This window comes from Nicotiana tomentosiformis, chromosome 1 (genome assembly GCF_000390325.3).
Source record: "Nicotiana tomentosiformis chromosome 1, ASM39032v3, whole genome shotgun sequence".
Classification (NCBI taxonomy): domain Eukaryota; kingdom Viridiplantae; phylum Streptophyta; class Magnoliopsida; order Solanales; family Solanaceae; genus Nicotiana; species Nicotiana tomentosiformis.
The window spans coordinates 150,423,250-150,441,072 of NC_090812.1; the positions used below are offsets into that span (position 1 = coordinate 150,423,250).

At 39.2% G+C, this 17,823-nt stretch overlaps 1 protein-coding gene across 1 annotated transcript; it reads right to left on the minus strand.

The window, feature by feature from the left end:
- Positions 1–11,958: 11,958 nt before the first annotated feature.
- Positions 11,959–16,566, minus strand: LOC138891579 (uncharacterized). Its single transcript, XM_070175125.1, has 11 exons — positions 16,392–16,566; positions 16,110–16,216; positions 15,765–16,000; positions 15,494–15,677; positions 15,190–15,284; positions 14,440–15,097; positions 13,922–14,192; positions 13,552–13,785; positions 13,388–13,506; positions 12,851–12,910; positions 11,959–12,237 (listed from the first exon to the last, which is right to left on the minus strand). The coding sequence occupies exons 1-11, from the start codon at positions 16,564–16,566 to the stop codon at positions 11,959–11,961; spliced, it is 2,418 nt and encodes an 805-aa protein (XP_070031226.1).
- Between the last annotated feature and the right edge of the window lie 1,257 nt (positions 16,567–17,823).

Here is a 17,823-nt window from a genome sequence, read left to right on the forward strand (position 1 = left end):
GACTTCTTATGAGGCTGGTACTCTTCTAACTGGCTTATCGTAGAGCCATTATAGAATATGGCTACTTCACTATCTCTTTTGTACCTCTGATATTTAAGAGTGATCATGCAATGTTCTCAATCACGAGGACTATATTTTTCTAGGTCCAATAATCAAATTCCTGATTTACTTGGTTGATGTAACTCTTTAGTTTCCCCTTCCTTCTGATCAACCTTTATGTAGGCTTAAGCTATCTTCGGATTTACGGCTCCTGGTATTAGTTATTACTTTAGCCCTTCAAGCACGCTATTGAATATCCATGATACTATCTCCTAACAATTCAATCCTTTGTCTATGATCTGGGCTCAATTCTTTCTTTAAACTTATACCGGAATCTTCTACGGCTATATGATTGTCAACATATATGTTACATGGATAATACTCCAAACTCTTAAGTGCGTTCGTAACGTAACTAACTTTGGATCATTGATCGAACAGTTTCCTTTCATTCCATCTCACTTTTCTTAAACGTAGGTAATTATTTTTCCTGGTCTTTTTCCCCCCTTGTTGCGTGCATACTTAACTTATCTTAGTTCCCACGCATGCTAGAATGTTTGACAAACTGATGGGCCGCGACGGGCACCCGGTACCTTACTCAACCGAGTACCAACATAACAGATCTTTTCGTATCATACTATCATAGATAACTAAGCCGGAGAGGCCTCCGTGAGATAAGTAGGATACAACATGAAATACCAACTTATACATAAGACATACGGGCCTATGAGACCAATGTGATCCATTATATACTTAAATTATAGGCCGACAAGGCCGTACAATCTTTCACGTACACGGCATATGTCTACAAACCTCTAAGGATACATAAATGTCATAAAGGTCGGGACAGAGCCTGCCATACCAATCAACACATGTCTTAATCATACTAACCAATAGCAACTCCAGAACAAATAGAGCGCACCAACATCTTCCGCTGAGCTGATAGCCTACTTGGACGACTCTCGACCTGTCTATCGGGACCTGCGGGCATGAAATGCAGTGTCCCCAGGCAAAAGGGACGTCAATACAAATAATATACCGAGTATGTAAGGAATGAAAATCAGTAAATAATAGACACAAGAGAAACATGGAGTAGTAGACTCGACATGTAAGTATGAATAGCTTTGTGAATTATTTAATATTATAATATCATGCATATGCGTATAAATGTCTTAACATGTATGGGTATATGCGTTCATAACATCATCAAGCCTCTGAGGGCATCCCATCATATCATCTCAGCCACTGTGGGTAAATCATCAACGTATACCAGCTGATCAGGTGGTGGTGCGTATATAACGCCGTAACTCTTTCTCATATCCCATATACATATAATATACATATATGCGTGTATATAATGCTATCTGGTCATGGATCAATGTACCTATAATATCCCATATACATATAATATACATACTACAACCTTTCTAATGTTGATAATGAGGTGTTCAGGGAAAGAGCTAACGAGTTAGACACAAAATGTTTGTGGACTATTTGCACGGGGGAAAGATGTCGAATTGGATCAAAAATCAATTAAGGGTCGAGTCTTATGAGTTCACTGTTGAAGCCAAGACCTGGACCTCAATTATTTGTGCTCGAGTCACACTTGAGAAAACGAAAGTGATTTGTACTATCATGGATGTCATACCGGTTAATGTGGGGAAAATTGATATTGATGAAATAATAGAGGTTGCAGCAGAAAGGATCAAGAGCTTATTCTTCCCATCCCTGATCACCGATCAATGCTACGAGGCGGGGTGGAAAGGCAAAAAGGGGTGTTCGAAGCTTCAAGTAACATAGTTCTTTCTTTTGTGGTCTAGAACTTTTCCTAAGTGGGTTCAAGGCAAAATCCTAGGTTCCAGTGCGTTTGAGCTTTTTAATTGCCTATCCGTGTACATATTCCCTAGTTAGCCCCTTTCTTTTTTTTTACAACTATATAGTATAAACCCTTTCCCGTTTGTTTTTATCCTCGTTTTATGGTCCAACCTTCTCAAACACTTGAAGTTGCAACTTAAGCTAAAAGCATAATAGGGGAAAAGATGGAAAATTGTGATGTGGGAGTTAGATGAAAGTGAAGCAACAATATGAAACAAATTGTGGCGCGAAATTCATCCTTTTTTGCTTTATTGCATTGTAAGAAATATCCTCCATGAATTTTTGGGTGGGGATCTTTTTGTTGAGAAATAAAGGGAGACATTAGGAGAAAAAGAAAGTATGCTTGAATTATATGAAATGCTTAGGGAAGGTTATTGTTACTTTTACCCAAAATTGTATCTTACCCTTTTCCAAAAGCTTTCATTGCAACACTTAAGTCCCAATTGATTTTGAACTAGGTGTACCTACATTAATGGAGATCACACAAAGGGAAAGCTTATGGTACTATTTTTGAGCATTTGAGAGGTAAATTCTTTTAATTTGACATTCCACTTTTATTTTGAAATACTTATGATTTGTGTGGGATTCTCTTCTTATTGTGAGGGCAGATGAAAGTTTGAGTTGTGAAAATATTTCTTTTTCCAATTGAAACAAATGAACAAAAGAAAGTCGGCATGTGCTCAAAAGGCAAATTTTGAGGCTTTAGTGTTATGACTCAATTGTTACTTTGATTTACTTGAAGTCAAAATTTTAGTTTGGAGAAATTGCTAGTGATTCATATGCTTTGGATTAATTGTTGGTACCAACCGAAGGTACTAGATTATGTTTTATTTGAATCCTTTTGACTTGATATGATATTGGTGTGCCATTAAGCTTAATTGTTGATTCTATCGAAGGGTGTTCTTAGTTGTTGACTTGCTTTGAGGACATAATGTTTAAGTTTGGGGAAATTATCTCTTTTTGATACATAAACGTTTGTACGATTTCGTTGAGAAACTAAGTCATTTGTTGAGGTTTGTTGGCAAGTTTTAGATATTAATTGATTTAGAAGAAGGTACGGAAGAAAATAGCCTTCGTGAAAGTGAGGGTCGGGACACGAATCGATGAAGGAAGGTCTGGTTAAAGGCTAGTCAAGTGTCATAGAGCTTTATAGGCGATCATGTTTCTTTGCAGAAGTTGTACATCGTGATCGCGGTGGAACTGGTCGCGATCGTGTAGCATAAATGACATTTCATGTTTTTGGATCCTAAACCACTTAAAACTCGACCTAGCTTATTTTAGGAGATAGCTTTGGCAGAAAATACAACTCTTAAAGCTAGGGTTCTTATTGGGATATGAGTAGCGGTAGCCTGAACTCCTCCCCGGCCTGAGAAGCGACGGGTGCCATAGAAAAAATATCGACCTGGGTCATACTCTCCTTAAAGATACCATACCGACTAAGACGTCTTGAAGCACTAAGGTAGCGATGAACCCCTCAGTTGGTCCAGTGTTTGAAAACGCTTTCGCTTTGTCGCTTTAAGCGAGAAGCGACACGTAGAGATAGCTCTTCGCTTCTGAAGCAGAGGCGACTCAATTTTCAAAAGTGATCGCTTCAATACCTTATGCGAGAAACGCACAGAAGCGAGAAGCGAAAAAGCGATCGCTTCATTTAAATGGGTCAATCTTCTCAACCGGCAAGCTAATCCGTCCTCTGGGTACCACTAAGGCCAACACCAAAATCTGCACGAGAAGTGCAAAAGTGTAGTATGAGCGCAATAGTGTCGTGCCTAATCTTGACGAGGTAGTGATTAGGCTAAGACAAGCAACATATAAACTGTGCATTTAAGTAAGAGAAAATAACGAGAGGTATAATAATATGACGTCAAGTAAAAATAGCAAGTAAAATGAGAAGATAGATAAAAAAACGAGATAATAAATATAATAGCAAGAAGATATAGAATCGAAAAATAATGAAGGAAATTACTAAGCTAAACAACAGTTTATGCCTCCACAGCAACTCCAAACAACCTTTCAAAACAACCACAGAACAACACAGCCAAGTTCTCAATCCGCATAGTAAAAGCAAGGAATGTAAGGTAAAAATAGCACAGAAACACCTGTCGTGCATATTCACTCTTCCTCACAAGCATGGGAACGTGCATATAGAATCGAAAAATAATGAAGGAAATTACTAAGCTAAACAACAGTTTATGCTTCCACAGGCAACTCTAAGCAACCTTTCAAAACAACCACAGAACAACATAGCCAAGTTCTAAATCTGCATAGTAAAAGCAACGAATAAGGTAAAAATAGCACATAAACACCCGTTGTGCATATTCACTCTTCCTCATAAGCACTGGAACATCCGTCTTGCAATATCTCTCAACCTCACAGCACATAAACACCCTCCGTGCAATATCTCTCAACCCCACAACATGGAAACACCCATTATGCAGTATCTCTCATCCTCACAGCACGAAAATGCCCTAACACTTATCCTCACCAAGAACATGTAACATCAGTACCAAACAAAGGGAGGAGAAATAACAACATCGACAAGAATACAAGAATGATTAAGTGTTACATGTCACCAATATCCAAACCAGCATTTCAAGAACTTTCAATGTCTAATATTCCAATAATTCCAACATAGTTACCATCATAAATAACATCAGCAAATTTTACGATCTATTTAAATCAAGTAAGACATGATACATAAAAATAACATAGCATAAATAAGGAAAGTTCTACCCATATGTTTATCCCATGAAAAATACATATAAACTCGTTACCTTGCATATATACCACCCCCAACACATATAACACATAGTAATTAGACACAATTACATCATATTTCCCTCAAATAAAGGTTAACCAAAATACTTACCTCTTTAGGACACAAATCTAACCCTTCAATATCGCCTTTTCTTTAGCACAAGCCTCCAAACCACTCGAATCTAGCCAATTTATACTATAATGAGTCAAAACAAGCTTTAGAAACTACCATAGTATCAAAAAGGCTCGATCTTGAACATATTTGGGAAAGTCAACAATAAGTCAACCCGGGCTCACTTGGTCGAAATCCGAATTCAAGATCAAATATGTGATTTGTTTCGACATTCGACCTCGATTTAAGGTCGAAATCTCAAAAATGCAAAATCTTAAATTTCTACCCAAAATCCTTATTTCTACTCTACGAATTGGATTTATGAATGTAAAACAAATAAAAGTAAAAGAATTGTTAAAAATAAGTTAAAGATACTAACCGATGGAATTGGGATGAAAATCTCTTCAAAAGTTGGCTCTAAACAAAGTCTAGATCTTAAAAATGGAAGAAAATAAGCTAAAACACGAAAGCCTTCCCTTTTACCCAGTATCGCAATTGCGAACTATTGTTCGCAATTGCGACGTTTGCAAAAGTGAACAACTGATCGCAAATGCGATCAAGTCCCTGAGCCACATAGCTTGTAATTGCGACAGAACCGCAAATGCGAAAAAGGCTTGCTGATGCGAAGCTGGCCAATCCTCCCCATTATTGCAAATGCGAGCGAACATGCCATCTAAATGTTATGTTTGCAGCATCAGCAATGCCCAGCTATAAAATCAATCTGAGACCAATAAGAACTTGCTCGTAAACCCAAAATATCAAAATAACATCTACAATCAAGAATCAAGCATCGAAACACAAAGATTTCAAAGTTCATAACTTCAAAACGAGAATCCCTCCACGAAGCGACGATAATTACCGGCTAAGCCGAGAAAACTCTGAATCTCAGTAACTGAAGATGGCCTAGACCAATTCTAAACTGCCTCTATTTTCTTCGGATCCACATTAATTCCTTCACTGGACACTACATGTCCCAAGAATGCCACTGAATTAAGCCAGAACTCTCACTTAGAGAATTTGGCATAAAGTCTCTCCCCTCTCAGCCTCTGTAATACAATACTCAAGTGTTGTGCATTCTCCTCCTAGCTACGTGAGTACACCAGAATATCATCAATAAATATCACGAAAAATAAATCAAGATATGGTTGAAATACACTATTCATCAATTGCATAAATGTTGTTGGGGGCATTGGTTAGCCCAAAAGACATCACAAGAAATTCATAGTGGCCATAACGAGTTCTGAATACCGTCTTAAGAATATCTAAATCCCGAATTTTCAACTGGTGATACCCAGACCTCAAATCAATTTTGGAGAACACCCTCGCTCCCTGAAGCTGGTCAAATAAGTCATCAATACGCGGAAAGGGATATTTATTTTTGATTGTAACTTTGTTCAACTGCCTATAATCGATGCACATTCACATAGTACCATCTTTCTTTTTCACAAACAGAACCGGTGTACCCCAAGGTGACACACTAGCTCTAATAAACCCCTTTTTAAGGAGTTCCTAAAGTTGCTCTTTCAATTCTTTTAACTCAGCTGGTGCCATGCGATACGGAGAAATAAAAATGGGCTGAGTGCCCTGCACCAAGTCAATACTGAAATCAATAACCTGTCGGGTGGCATACCCGACAGGTCTGTAGGAAATACATCCGGGAAGTCTCGCACGACCGGTACTAAATCAATAATAGGAGTATCTGCATCAACATCTCTCATAAAGGACAAATATGACAAGAATCCATTTCCAACCATACGTTGGGCCTTCAAATAAGAAATTATCCTGCTAGGAACAAGATCTAGAGATCCCCTCCATTCAACCTTTGGCAACCGGCATCGTCAATGTCACTATTTTTGTGTGACAGTCCAGAATAACATGACATGGAGACAACCAATCCATACCCAGGATTACATCAAAATCAACCACACCGAGTAATAAGAGATCAACTTTAGTCTCCAGTTCCCCAATAGTTACCACACACGACCGATACACACAGTCTACAATAATAATATCACCCACCGGTGTAGATAAACAAACAGGTGAAACTAAGGACTCACATGGCATATCCAGATAATGAGCAAAATATGATGATACATATGAATAAGTGGAATCAGGTTCAAATAATATAGAAGCCTCCCTGTTGCACACCGAAACAATACATGTGATCATTGCATCTGAGGCAACAACGTCTGGCCTGGAAAGGAAAGCATAGAATCGAGCATGCCCGCCTCTTGATCGGTCTTGGGCGACCCCTAGCTGCCTGACCCCCACCTCGAGATGGCTGGGCGGGTGGTGTAACTACTGGTGCTGGTGCCGTCAGTCGAAAACTCTGCTGTGAAGCCCCACTCAACAGCCTAGGACACTCTTTCTTGAAATGACCAAATTCTCCGCTTTCGAAACAACCCCTCCTCTGACGGAACTATTGCTCCTGATAACCCGAGGAATTACTTGCAGAAGCCTGAACGGACGAGGCATGATGATAACTCTGCACTGGTAGTGCACTGAATGAAGACTGGCCTGAGTGAGCACTGTAAGAACCGTGGCTAGCTTATGCACCACGATGAGCAGGACGACCCATCTGAGCGTGTCTGTAAGAACGACCCCTACCGCGGAAATCCTGACCCCCTGAAAGAACACCATTGTAATCACTAGGACCACGAGGCCTCTTAGCCTCTCCCTACGTTCTTGGCTACGAACCATCTCTATCTGACGAGCAATATCCATTACCTCATCAAAAGTAGCACCAAATACTCTCTCCCTAGTCATAAGTAACCGCAGCTGATATGTAAGGCCATCAATGAACCTCTTAATCCTCTCCCTATCGGTGGGAACCATCCAGACTGCGTGACGAGCCAACTCAGAAAATCTCATCTCGTACTGCGTCACAGATATATCACCCTGGCGAAGCTGCTCAAACTACCTGCGCAGCTCCTCTCTGCTGGACTGAGATATGAACTTCTCCAAAAAGACCACGGAGAACTGCTGCCAAGTAAGGGGTGTTGCACCAACAGTCCTATGCCTCTCGTAAGTCTCCCACCCTCTGAGTGCAGTCCCACAAAACTGAAAAGTAATGAATGAGACCCCACTGGTCTCCAGATTACCCGCTGTCTGAAGCATCCATTGACACCTATCCAGAAAACCCTGAGCATCCTCTGATTCAGTACCACTAAATAGTGGAGGTCGAAGCCTCTCAAATCTCTCAAGTCTCCTCTGCTCATCATTTGTCATAACAGGAACTACCGGGGCCTGAGCAGCTGTAGCCGGCTAGGCTGGTAGTGCCCCCGATATTTGAAGTCCATGTACTACTTGGTCTGGAATAAGGGCAACAAGGGTATGAGTACCTCCCCCAGTCTGAGAAGTGGCGGGTGCGGCCTGAGCCGAAACCACCTGAGCAAGACCAGTATGAGCTGCCAATATTTGGGTCAAAGTCTCCTGAAGACCTAGAATCTTAATGGGCACAGCTGGTGCCTGAGCTGGAGCAACTGGTGGTACTACAAGTGCTGTTCTAATTGTGGTACGAGCTACACCTCGACCTCTACCTCGACCCGAACCTCTACCACGGCCCCAGCCTCTCGCGGCCCTAACTGGTGGCACTAGTGGCTGACCATTCGATCCGGTAGTACGTGTCCTCACCATCTGTGAGAGAATAGAATAATAAAAATTTAGTTTTCGAAATCAACAAATTCGCACGACAGAATACAATAAAGTGAAATTTTCCTAAGGGTTCTGCAACCTCTCGAAGATAAGTACAGAGGTCTCTGTACTGATCCGCAAGACTCTACTAAACCTGCTTATGAATCGTGAGACCTATGTAACCTAGGCTCTAATACCAACTTGTCACGACCCAAAAACTCACTCATCGTGATGGCGCCTATCTCTATACTAGGCAAGCCGATAATATCAATAAAAGTTTGAAAATCTAATAATTAAATACAATACAAAATCCCACAAATACTGATATGAACACTCCCCAAAACCTGGTGTTAGTAAGTACATGAGCATCTAATGTGAATACAAGTCTAGAAAACAAATATGGTCCATAATAGTCTGGGACCAAGTACAGTAAATAAGGAGATAGGGAAGGAGAGGCAAAGTCTGCAAAATACGGCAGCTACCTCAGAATCTCTGAAAAATCAGTTGTCGGAAAAATCAACACTCGCTATGTCCGGAAACACCTGAATCTGCACACGAAGTGTAGGGTGTAGTATGAGTACAACCAACTCAGCAAGTAACAATAATAAATAAGAAACTGAAGATAGTGGCGTGCTATACACTTATAGTTCATTATCAGTAATTCCAGCAAAGAAGAGACATGCTTTCAAATCCTGGCAGTTTAAGTCAAATCAATTTTATACATTTCAAGTTCATATAATCCGGATATAGAATCTTTCAAAAATTTCACCACAATAACAGATAGCAACTAAGTACATCAACCAATGAAAAACAAGTACAGCTTCTCAGGACAACAATCACTCACTGGGCTCCCAGCCCTCAACACTCATACTCAATGGGTATCCGCGCTCACTGGGGTGTATAGACTCCGGAGGGGCTCCTACAGTCTAAGCGCTATAATCTGCGTAGACAACTCACATACTGCATGGATATCACACGTGCCATAATATAAATATCTGGATCCGCACGGCCAACTCACGTGCTATAGTATAATATAAGGATCTGCACGGACAGCCCACGTGTTGTATGGCCAACTCACGTGCTATAGTATAATATCTCACAATCAGGTCCTCGGCCTCACTCAGTCATAAAGCTCTCCAGTCTCTCGGACTCTCAACAATCATAAAATCAGCCCAAACAATAATGATATGATACATCAATAATGAACAATAGAGACTGAGATAAAATAATCAAGTAAACTGTGACTGAATACAAAATAACAATTTAAGCAGATAATTCAACATGTAAACGACCTTTATGGGTCCCAACATATAGCCTAAGCATGGTTTCTAGCATGACTTATAGTCAAATTTTCACAACACATAGAGAGCACATAACTATCAACAAGTTATCCAGCTTTACAGTTTCCATGGGACAGACCAAGTCAAGTTATCCAGCTTTACAGTTTCCACGGGATAGACCAAGTCACAATCCCCTCGGTGCACGCCCACGCGCATGTCACCTAGCACGTGCGTCACCTAGCACGTGCGTCACCTCGTCACATGACACAAAAATTCGGGGTTTCATACCCTCAAGACGAGATTTAAAACTGTTACTTACCTCAAAGCGTGAAAGTCTTCACTCTACTATGCTTTTGCCTCGTAAATCAGCCTCAGGATGCCTCGAATCTAGTCATAAATAATTCGTTTCAGTCAATAAAATTTATTTGAATTAAAAGCTTATCTCCTTCATGTGCATGTTGTGTGCTTAAGTCTGCCCATGTCTGTGTACACTGTGTATAGAACTGTTTCAAACTTGAGTTCCTTTGTCAATCATCAAAACAAACTTACTTAGGCCAACAAATTCCCTCTTTTTGATGAGGACAAACTCTGTGCTTTTCATAAGCATGAAACCTATATCAACTCAGCTCAACATTAACACAACATTAGAACACTTTTCATTTTAAAGTCACAAATTATCAAGGACTGGGTTCATTAGGTTATAAACATCATAGTCCAAAGTAAAAAAGCACAACCTATCTTTCCCCTTATGGCATCATCGAAAAGTTGCAAAATTATGTTAGATAACCAGATTTTAATAGATTTGACGCATGGCCACTAAGGCTGCTTCAAATGCAATCATGGAGTCAAGTATCATATATCAATATAATGATATTAGCTATCTAAGAAGAATTAACAAATAGTTAAAGCACAAAATCAGTTAATTATCATTTATACTAGTCATCCATAAAGCATAAAGAAAAATAAAGATACTGGATCATGAGCAAAAAGAACAAAAGAAATCACACCCGGGTCAGTGGTTTGTCTAACTAGGCTAGGAAGGTTTCAAGGTGGGGAAGGACCAGGTTTTTGGTTTCTGGTCTGAAGTAGCTTCAACATATCTTGATGAATGCCTTCATTCTTCTCCTTCTCCTTTGCAAGCTCAGCCTTGAGAGCATCCTTCTCAGTTTCTACTTTTGCTAGCCTCTTCTTCAGCCTTTCAATCTCAGCATCCTTGGCCCCACTCTCTTGTACTAAGGCTCTCACTTTGTTGTTCATAGGAACCTTCTTGGTTGAACCAAGTTCTTTAGCAGCACCATGGACATCATAGTCACAAGTAGATAAGATGTTTTCCCCAAAGTGATCCTTGCTTGTACTAACATCCCATTTCTTTAAGGGAACCATGAAGTGATCTGGTATGATGGTGAGAATGAAACCATAGAGTATGGCGTGAGTTTTGGTGACATTTAGAACCCTATTAAGGAGCTGGATAATAAACTCAAGCCAATTAATCTGCCTCCCACTATCCAGGCATTCCATAAGGACCAGGTCCATGAATCTGCAATGTGCCTTCTCTCCTGCCTAGGCAGCACAACCTGGTTAACAAATTTAAATAGCACTTTGTGGGGTGGCTTCATCTCACTTTTGTATACATCCTTGGCCTCTAGCTCTAACTTATAATCAGCAAACTTTCTTGTAATGGCATGAGAGGTAGGAAGGTTCTTTAGACTTGTCCATTTGAGCTTCTTGTAATCATTGTGCCCTTTAGCAGGTACACCTACAATCTCTCCCAATTCCTTGTCATCAAAGCTCATTGTCACCCCCTTCACCACACTGGTGACTCTGCCATTTTGGATCTCACAATTTTCCATGAACTCCACAATCTCAGTTTTGGCAAGCCTTCCATCCATCTGAATGACCATTTCCTTCCAACCCTGCAGTTGTAGTTTTTCCAGCAGCATCACCATCCCTTCCTTTTCCAAATCCATGAGGAGTTTACCCTTCAAGATGGTTCTTTTCCCAAACTTAACCATCTTGTCCTACTCTTCATCAGATTGCTCTTCTTCTTCACTTTCCTCTTTCTCTACTAATTGCACTTTCCAAGACATCAAGGCCGACCTGGTTCTTTTCGCCAAGGTAGAAGGCTCTGCAGACTTTGTCTTTGAAGGAAACCTCTTTTTGAAAGTCTTTCTTTTCTTTGTCTTTGGAGTCACAACCTCTTCCTCAACCTAACCAACCCCTCAACAGCTTCTCCAGACCAACTGCCCCTTTTTCTCTCAAACGTTCTTCCTATCCAGCAGATTCTTCACTCCACAATATCATAGCTCCTGTTTTTTCAGTCAAACCAACATAAGTGGGTAAAGATTCACTCACTTCTTTCCCCATTCCCCTCACATCACCATGAGCACTCTCACTCTCTTTCTCCTTTTTCTTTCTATTTTTATCACTAGGTTTCCCATATTTAGTGGTTTCAACCCCAGTTATAGTTCCTACCAAAACAAACCTATTTTCCAGATTTTCAACAACCTCCGATATTATTTCAGATGTAATTTTAGGACCAGATGTTACCTAATTTGTTTCAAAAGAAATAGTTCCTTCCCCCTCAATAGCAGTCTTAAATGATTCTTTAGATTTTTGGGGTTTTTGTGCCTGACTTGCTTTTAATTGCTCATCTAACTTCTTGGATAATTCACTCCCTACCACTGTCTTACGATCAATAGCCTTCATTTGTCATTTCCTTGGTTTAGGGTTGGTTGGAGGTGTGGGTATGGATTCTTTAGATGGTGATGACGGTTTTTCAGAGAGGTTAGCCATTGATGATGGTAGGGGGAATATGTTTGTGTTTAGAAGATGAGAGAAGATTGAGAGAAATAATTGGCGGTTGGAAATTAGAAGTGAACAAACGGCTAAGGCCAAATCAATATAAAGAGGGAGAATTTAATTGGGTAACGACAACTTTTCTGAAGCTCAAAAGTCTAATCAAACTGGTAGTCAGTTTGAAAAGACGTTGAGGTCTCTCCCTAGAATCTAGGCACTTATTACGTTTTGGGACTCTCCTTGGGTGAAACTGGTTCATTTTGTAATGGATAAGCTCAAGGAAGGTTGGGATTAAATGGGACATTCCTTTTGATCATAATCCAAATATAAGTATTTCAAAATATGCAGAGTGTAGAGTACATACCATGTAATCTTGATGAATCGGGTTCTTCACTGAGAAATCTCTTGTGTAAGTCTGAATTTTCTGAGAAAATAAAGATAATATCATTAGATATTAATGAGACAATTTATCACATGGCACAAGAGTATACTAGTGAAAGTATGATACTGAGCAAAATCTAATCTAATTATGTATAAAATTTACAAATTGTCTATCCAATTTTTGAGTTAGAACTAGTTCCTTTTAAGTGATCTTAATCATCCCTAATTCTAATATGTTCCTTTCAAAGTAATCTCTACTTAGAGCTTTTGTGAAGATGTCAGCTATTTGCTTGTAAGTAACACAAAATTCCATAGTGATCAAACCTTGTTCATAGTTGTCCCTCAAGAAGTGATGCCTAACATCTATATGCTTAGTTCTTTTGTGATGAATCGGGTTCTTGGTCATGCTAATTGCGCTGGTGTTATCACAAAAGACGGAGATACCACCTACATCAATTCCAAAGTCCATTAATTATTGTTTGATCCATAGCAATTGAGAACAACATGAGGCAACAACAACACACTCATCTTCAGCAGTAGATAATGACACAGAATTTTGCTTTTTATTGGCCCAAGACACAAGACATGAGCCAAGAAAGTATGCCATACCTGAGGTGCTCTTTCTATCCACAAGAAAATCTGCATAATCAGCATTAGCATATCCCACTAAGTTAAAGTTACTACCTTTTGGATACCATAGACAAAGGTTAGTGGTGCCTTTTAGGTATCTCAAGATCCTCTTGACAGCAGTCAAGTGGGACTCCTTTGGATTTGTCTGAAATCCAGCATAAAGGCCTACACTAAAAACAATGTCAGGTCTAATATAAGTGAGATATAACAAAGAGTCAATCATTCCCCTATACATCGTCTGATCGCCAAATGAACCAGGTTCATCTATATCTAGTTTTGTGGCTGTTGCTATATGAGTGTATAATTTATTTGGAGTCTTCCATTTTAAACCTTTTAATTAACTCTTTCACATACTTCTGCTGATGAATCATAGTTCCATTTGACTTTTGTTTAATTTGTAAGCCTAAACAGAAGTTAAGCTCACCCATCATGCTCATTTCAAATTCACTGCTCATTAGTTTAGCAAATTCTTTACTTAGCTTATCAGTAGTTACTCCAAAGATTATATCATCAACATATATCTGAACTACTAATAGATCTTTACCTTTTTCTTTCAGCAACAAAGTATTGTCAATTTTACCTCTCTTGTAGCCATGCTCAAGCAAGAACTTTGACAATCTTTTATACCATAATCTTGGAGCCTGCTTGTGCCCATAAAGTGCATTTTCAAGCTTGTACACATAATCAGGACATTCCTAGGGAGTCTTTACAATTGTTATGCACAAATCACTTGCATCCAAATGCCCTAAGATGGAATATATTTGGTTTTCTCCCTTTAAGTAACTCATAGGGAGTCTTATCAACAAGAGGTCTAGTCATGCACCTATTTATGATGTAGCATGCAGTGTTCACAGCTTCTGCCCAAAAACTATGGGGCAGTTTACTAGAAAGAATCATAGTCCTAGCCATTTCTTCCAATGTCCTATTCTTTCTTTCAACTACTCCATTTTGTTGTGGAATCGTAGGAGCATAAAAATTATGATTTATGCCATGCTTATCACAAAATTCAACAAATTTAGCATTCTCAAATTCTGTACCATGATCAGACCTAATTGATACAAGTTGATTACCTAGTTGTTTCTGAATTTTTCTAACAAAAGAAGTGAATATGTCAAATGATTCATCTTTAGATGTTAAAATCAATGTCCAAGTAATCCTAGAGTAATCATCAACAAGAACCATAACATATCTCTTACCACCTCTGCTTAATCTTCTCAATGGTCCACAAAGATCCATATGGACCAGTTCCATCGTCCTGTTAGTGCTTACCGTTTTATTATTTTTGAAAGAGGATCTTACCTGCTTCCCCCTTGCACAAGCCTCACAAACTTTATCTTCCTTGAACTTAATGTTAGGCATCCCTATCACCAAGTCCTTGGAGACTAGTTTATTAAGTTGGCATAGACTAGCATGGCCAAGTCTTTTGTGCCAAAGGAGGGGATTATTATCCAACACACTTAAGCAAATGAGTTCATTATCTGAAAGTGTGGACAAATCCATAACATATATATTGTTCTCTCTTTTTCCATGCAAAACTATCTTGTCAGTGGTAAGGTTAATCACAAAGCATTTTGTAGAGGTGAACGCTACCATGTTATCTCTATCACACAATTGTGATACACTTATTAGACTGTACTTTAGTCTATCTATCAAGTAGACATTCTCAATAGAGTGAGAATAAGTCTTACCTACCTTTCCAACCCCAATGATCTCACCTTTATTCTCATTTCCAAAGAAGACATTACCTCCTTTAAGGTCCTCAAGTGAAAGAAACTAGTTTTTGCTTCCTGTCATATGCTTTGAGCAACCACTATCCATGTACCATATTTGGCTGCTCCCTTTCACTTGGACATGCAAAAGGAAATCAAGGGTTAGTCTTAGGAACCCAATCTAGTTTGGGTCCCTTTATATAGTCAAAAGGATGAATCGAATTATTTTTAGCCCAACTTGGCATCCTATTTTTTCCTTGAACAAAATCTTTGTTCTTTTGACTTGCCTTTTCTTTTGAAGTACCTTCACTTTTATAGAGACCAGTATTACCACAATGTGTGAAAATTGTGTTCTCAGGAATTGTGAGATACTTGCTTTTGGGATCCCACTTAGGTGCAAGGTTCCCAAAGCCAAGTCCTTTTCTGTCGCTCCTATGGTGTTCTTGTAGCCATAAAAGTGCATCAGAGGACCTGTTTCATTTACAAGTTCTATGTAGATCATACTTGACCTTGCTTAGATCCTCCTTTAGGATTCTTACCTGTTCATCTCTCTTGTACAACTCATCTTTCATATTTCCTATATTTTCTTCTAACGTGAGTTGTGTGTGATCAACTGTCTTTTTGCCTATTCCTAGTTTCAATTTTAGATTTCCAGATCTAAGATCTAGGACAGTTGTGTCTAGTGTATGAACCTGGTTCTTCAACACAGTATTATCACTTACAGTTTCACTAGCCCTAAGTTCCAGATTTTTGCACTTAGCTTTCAAAATCACGCATTCTTTAGACAGTTGTTCCTTTTCGTTATTTACACACTCAGATTCATCAATTAGCTCTACTAGCAACTCATATAACCTTTTTTTTAGACAAATATTTAATATTGTCTTTGAGATGAAAGACACTTACCTCAGTTTCTTCATCAGATTCTTCAATGGATATAAGTGCTCGTTCAACATCATCATCTTCATCATCATCATCATCATCATCATCATCTGAGCTTTCATTTGATCTTTCTACCCCAAGAAGTGACCATAGCCTTGGTTTATCATTTGTTGTTGCTTTTCTTGAGTTGAACTTGTTCCTTCTTCATGTTCCTTCGTTCAACTCTTTCCTTCTTCCATTCAATTTCCCACAAATGACAGTTCTTGATGTGGTGATTAGTCTTTCCACACTTGTAGCAGCCATCACTGGTTTGCTTCTCAGGAGCTTTTGACTTGATGTATTGTCCACTTCTTGAAGAACCCTTCCTTCTCCTCAGATACTTCTTGAAGTTTTTGGTGATCATAGCCATTTCGTCATCTTCCAGATCAGAACCTTCAGTGATTCTGAGTGCCAAGATCCTTTCCTGTTTAGGTATATCCATTTTCATGGTTTGTCTCCTAAGATCATAGGTAGTAAGATTTCCAATAAATTCATCTAGTGGGAGAGTGGCAATATTCTATGATTCCTGGATGGCAGTGATCTTGCTCTCCCAAGTGATAGGCAAAACCCTAGTAAGTATCTTCTCGACTCTTTCTTCTTCAGGAATAATCTTTCCAAGAGATTTTAGCTCATTTGTTAGTGTAGTGAATCTTGTGTACATCACTTAAATGGTTTCTCCATCCTTCATAGCAAAGTTCTCATACTGAGAGTATAGTAGAGTTCCTCTAGATCTCTTTACCTAAGTTGTTCCTTCGTGAGCCACTTGCAGTGTGTCCCAAATTTGCTTAGTAGTGGCACAACCTTGGATTCTGATGTACTCATGTGGACCACGTCCACAAACAAGCCACTTATTGGCTTTAGCATTCTTCTAACACTTCTTCAAGTGCTCAGCAGTACAATTTGCTCTTGTCTTTGGCACATCTTCTCCTTCAGCATTTTTCTTCAAGGTAGCTAGTGGACCATCAATGACAATATCCTATACCTCATAGTCCTCTCCCTATATGTGATATCTCATTCTTGACTTCCACCAAGAGTAGTACTGGCCATAAAAGAGTGGTGGCCTAGCAGTGGATTGCCCTCCCCAATTCCCATGTGATGCACTCATCTTGATCTTCTCCTAAGGTGTTAGCCTCTTAAGGATAACCGGCTCTGATACCAATTGATGTTTTATACTTCAATACCACATAAAAGGGGGGTGATTTGTGTGGTATCCAAATTTTCGCATGCATAGATTATAGAAGGACCTGGTTCTTCTATGTGTTCCTTATACTACCGTTGCAGAATAATAAGTGCGAAAAGTAAAGAACACAAGTATTTTTACGTGAAAAACACCTGTCTCAAAAGGTGAAAAGAAAATACGAACTACTACCTAGTAGAATTTTCTCCAACACTTTACTAAATAATTGAGCCAAAAATAGTATTTACAAAACTCTTTGTAAGCCTAAGGAGTACCTCTAATCCTTTATGGCAACCAGCCTCTAGCTATTACGACAACTTCAAGTTAACTCTAACTTAAATACAACACTCAGAATACCTAATACAATTGCTTCTAAATAAAGCTGAAAGGTACAACTCAAAAGTCCTACTACAATGAAACTAGAATAAAAGATAGACATTTGAAACTGGTTCTTCTATCTGGTTCACGTAGCTTCAGGTTCACACACTTGAATCATACAGGAATTGCTTGCAAAATGCCTTG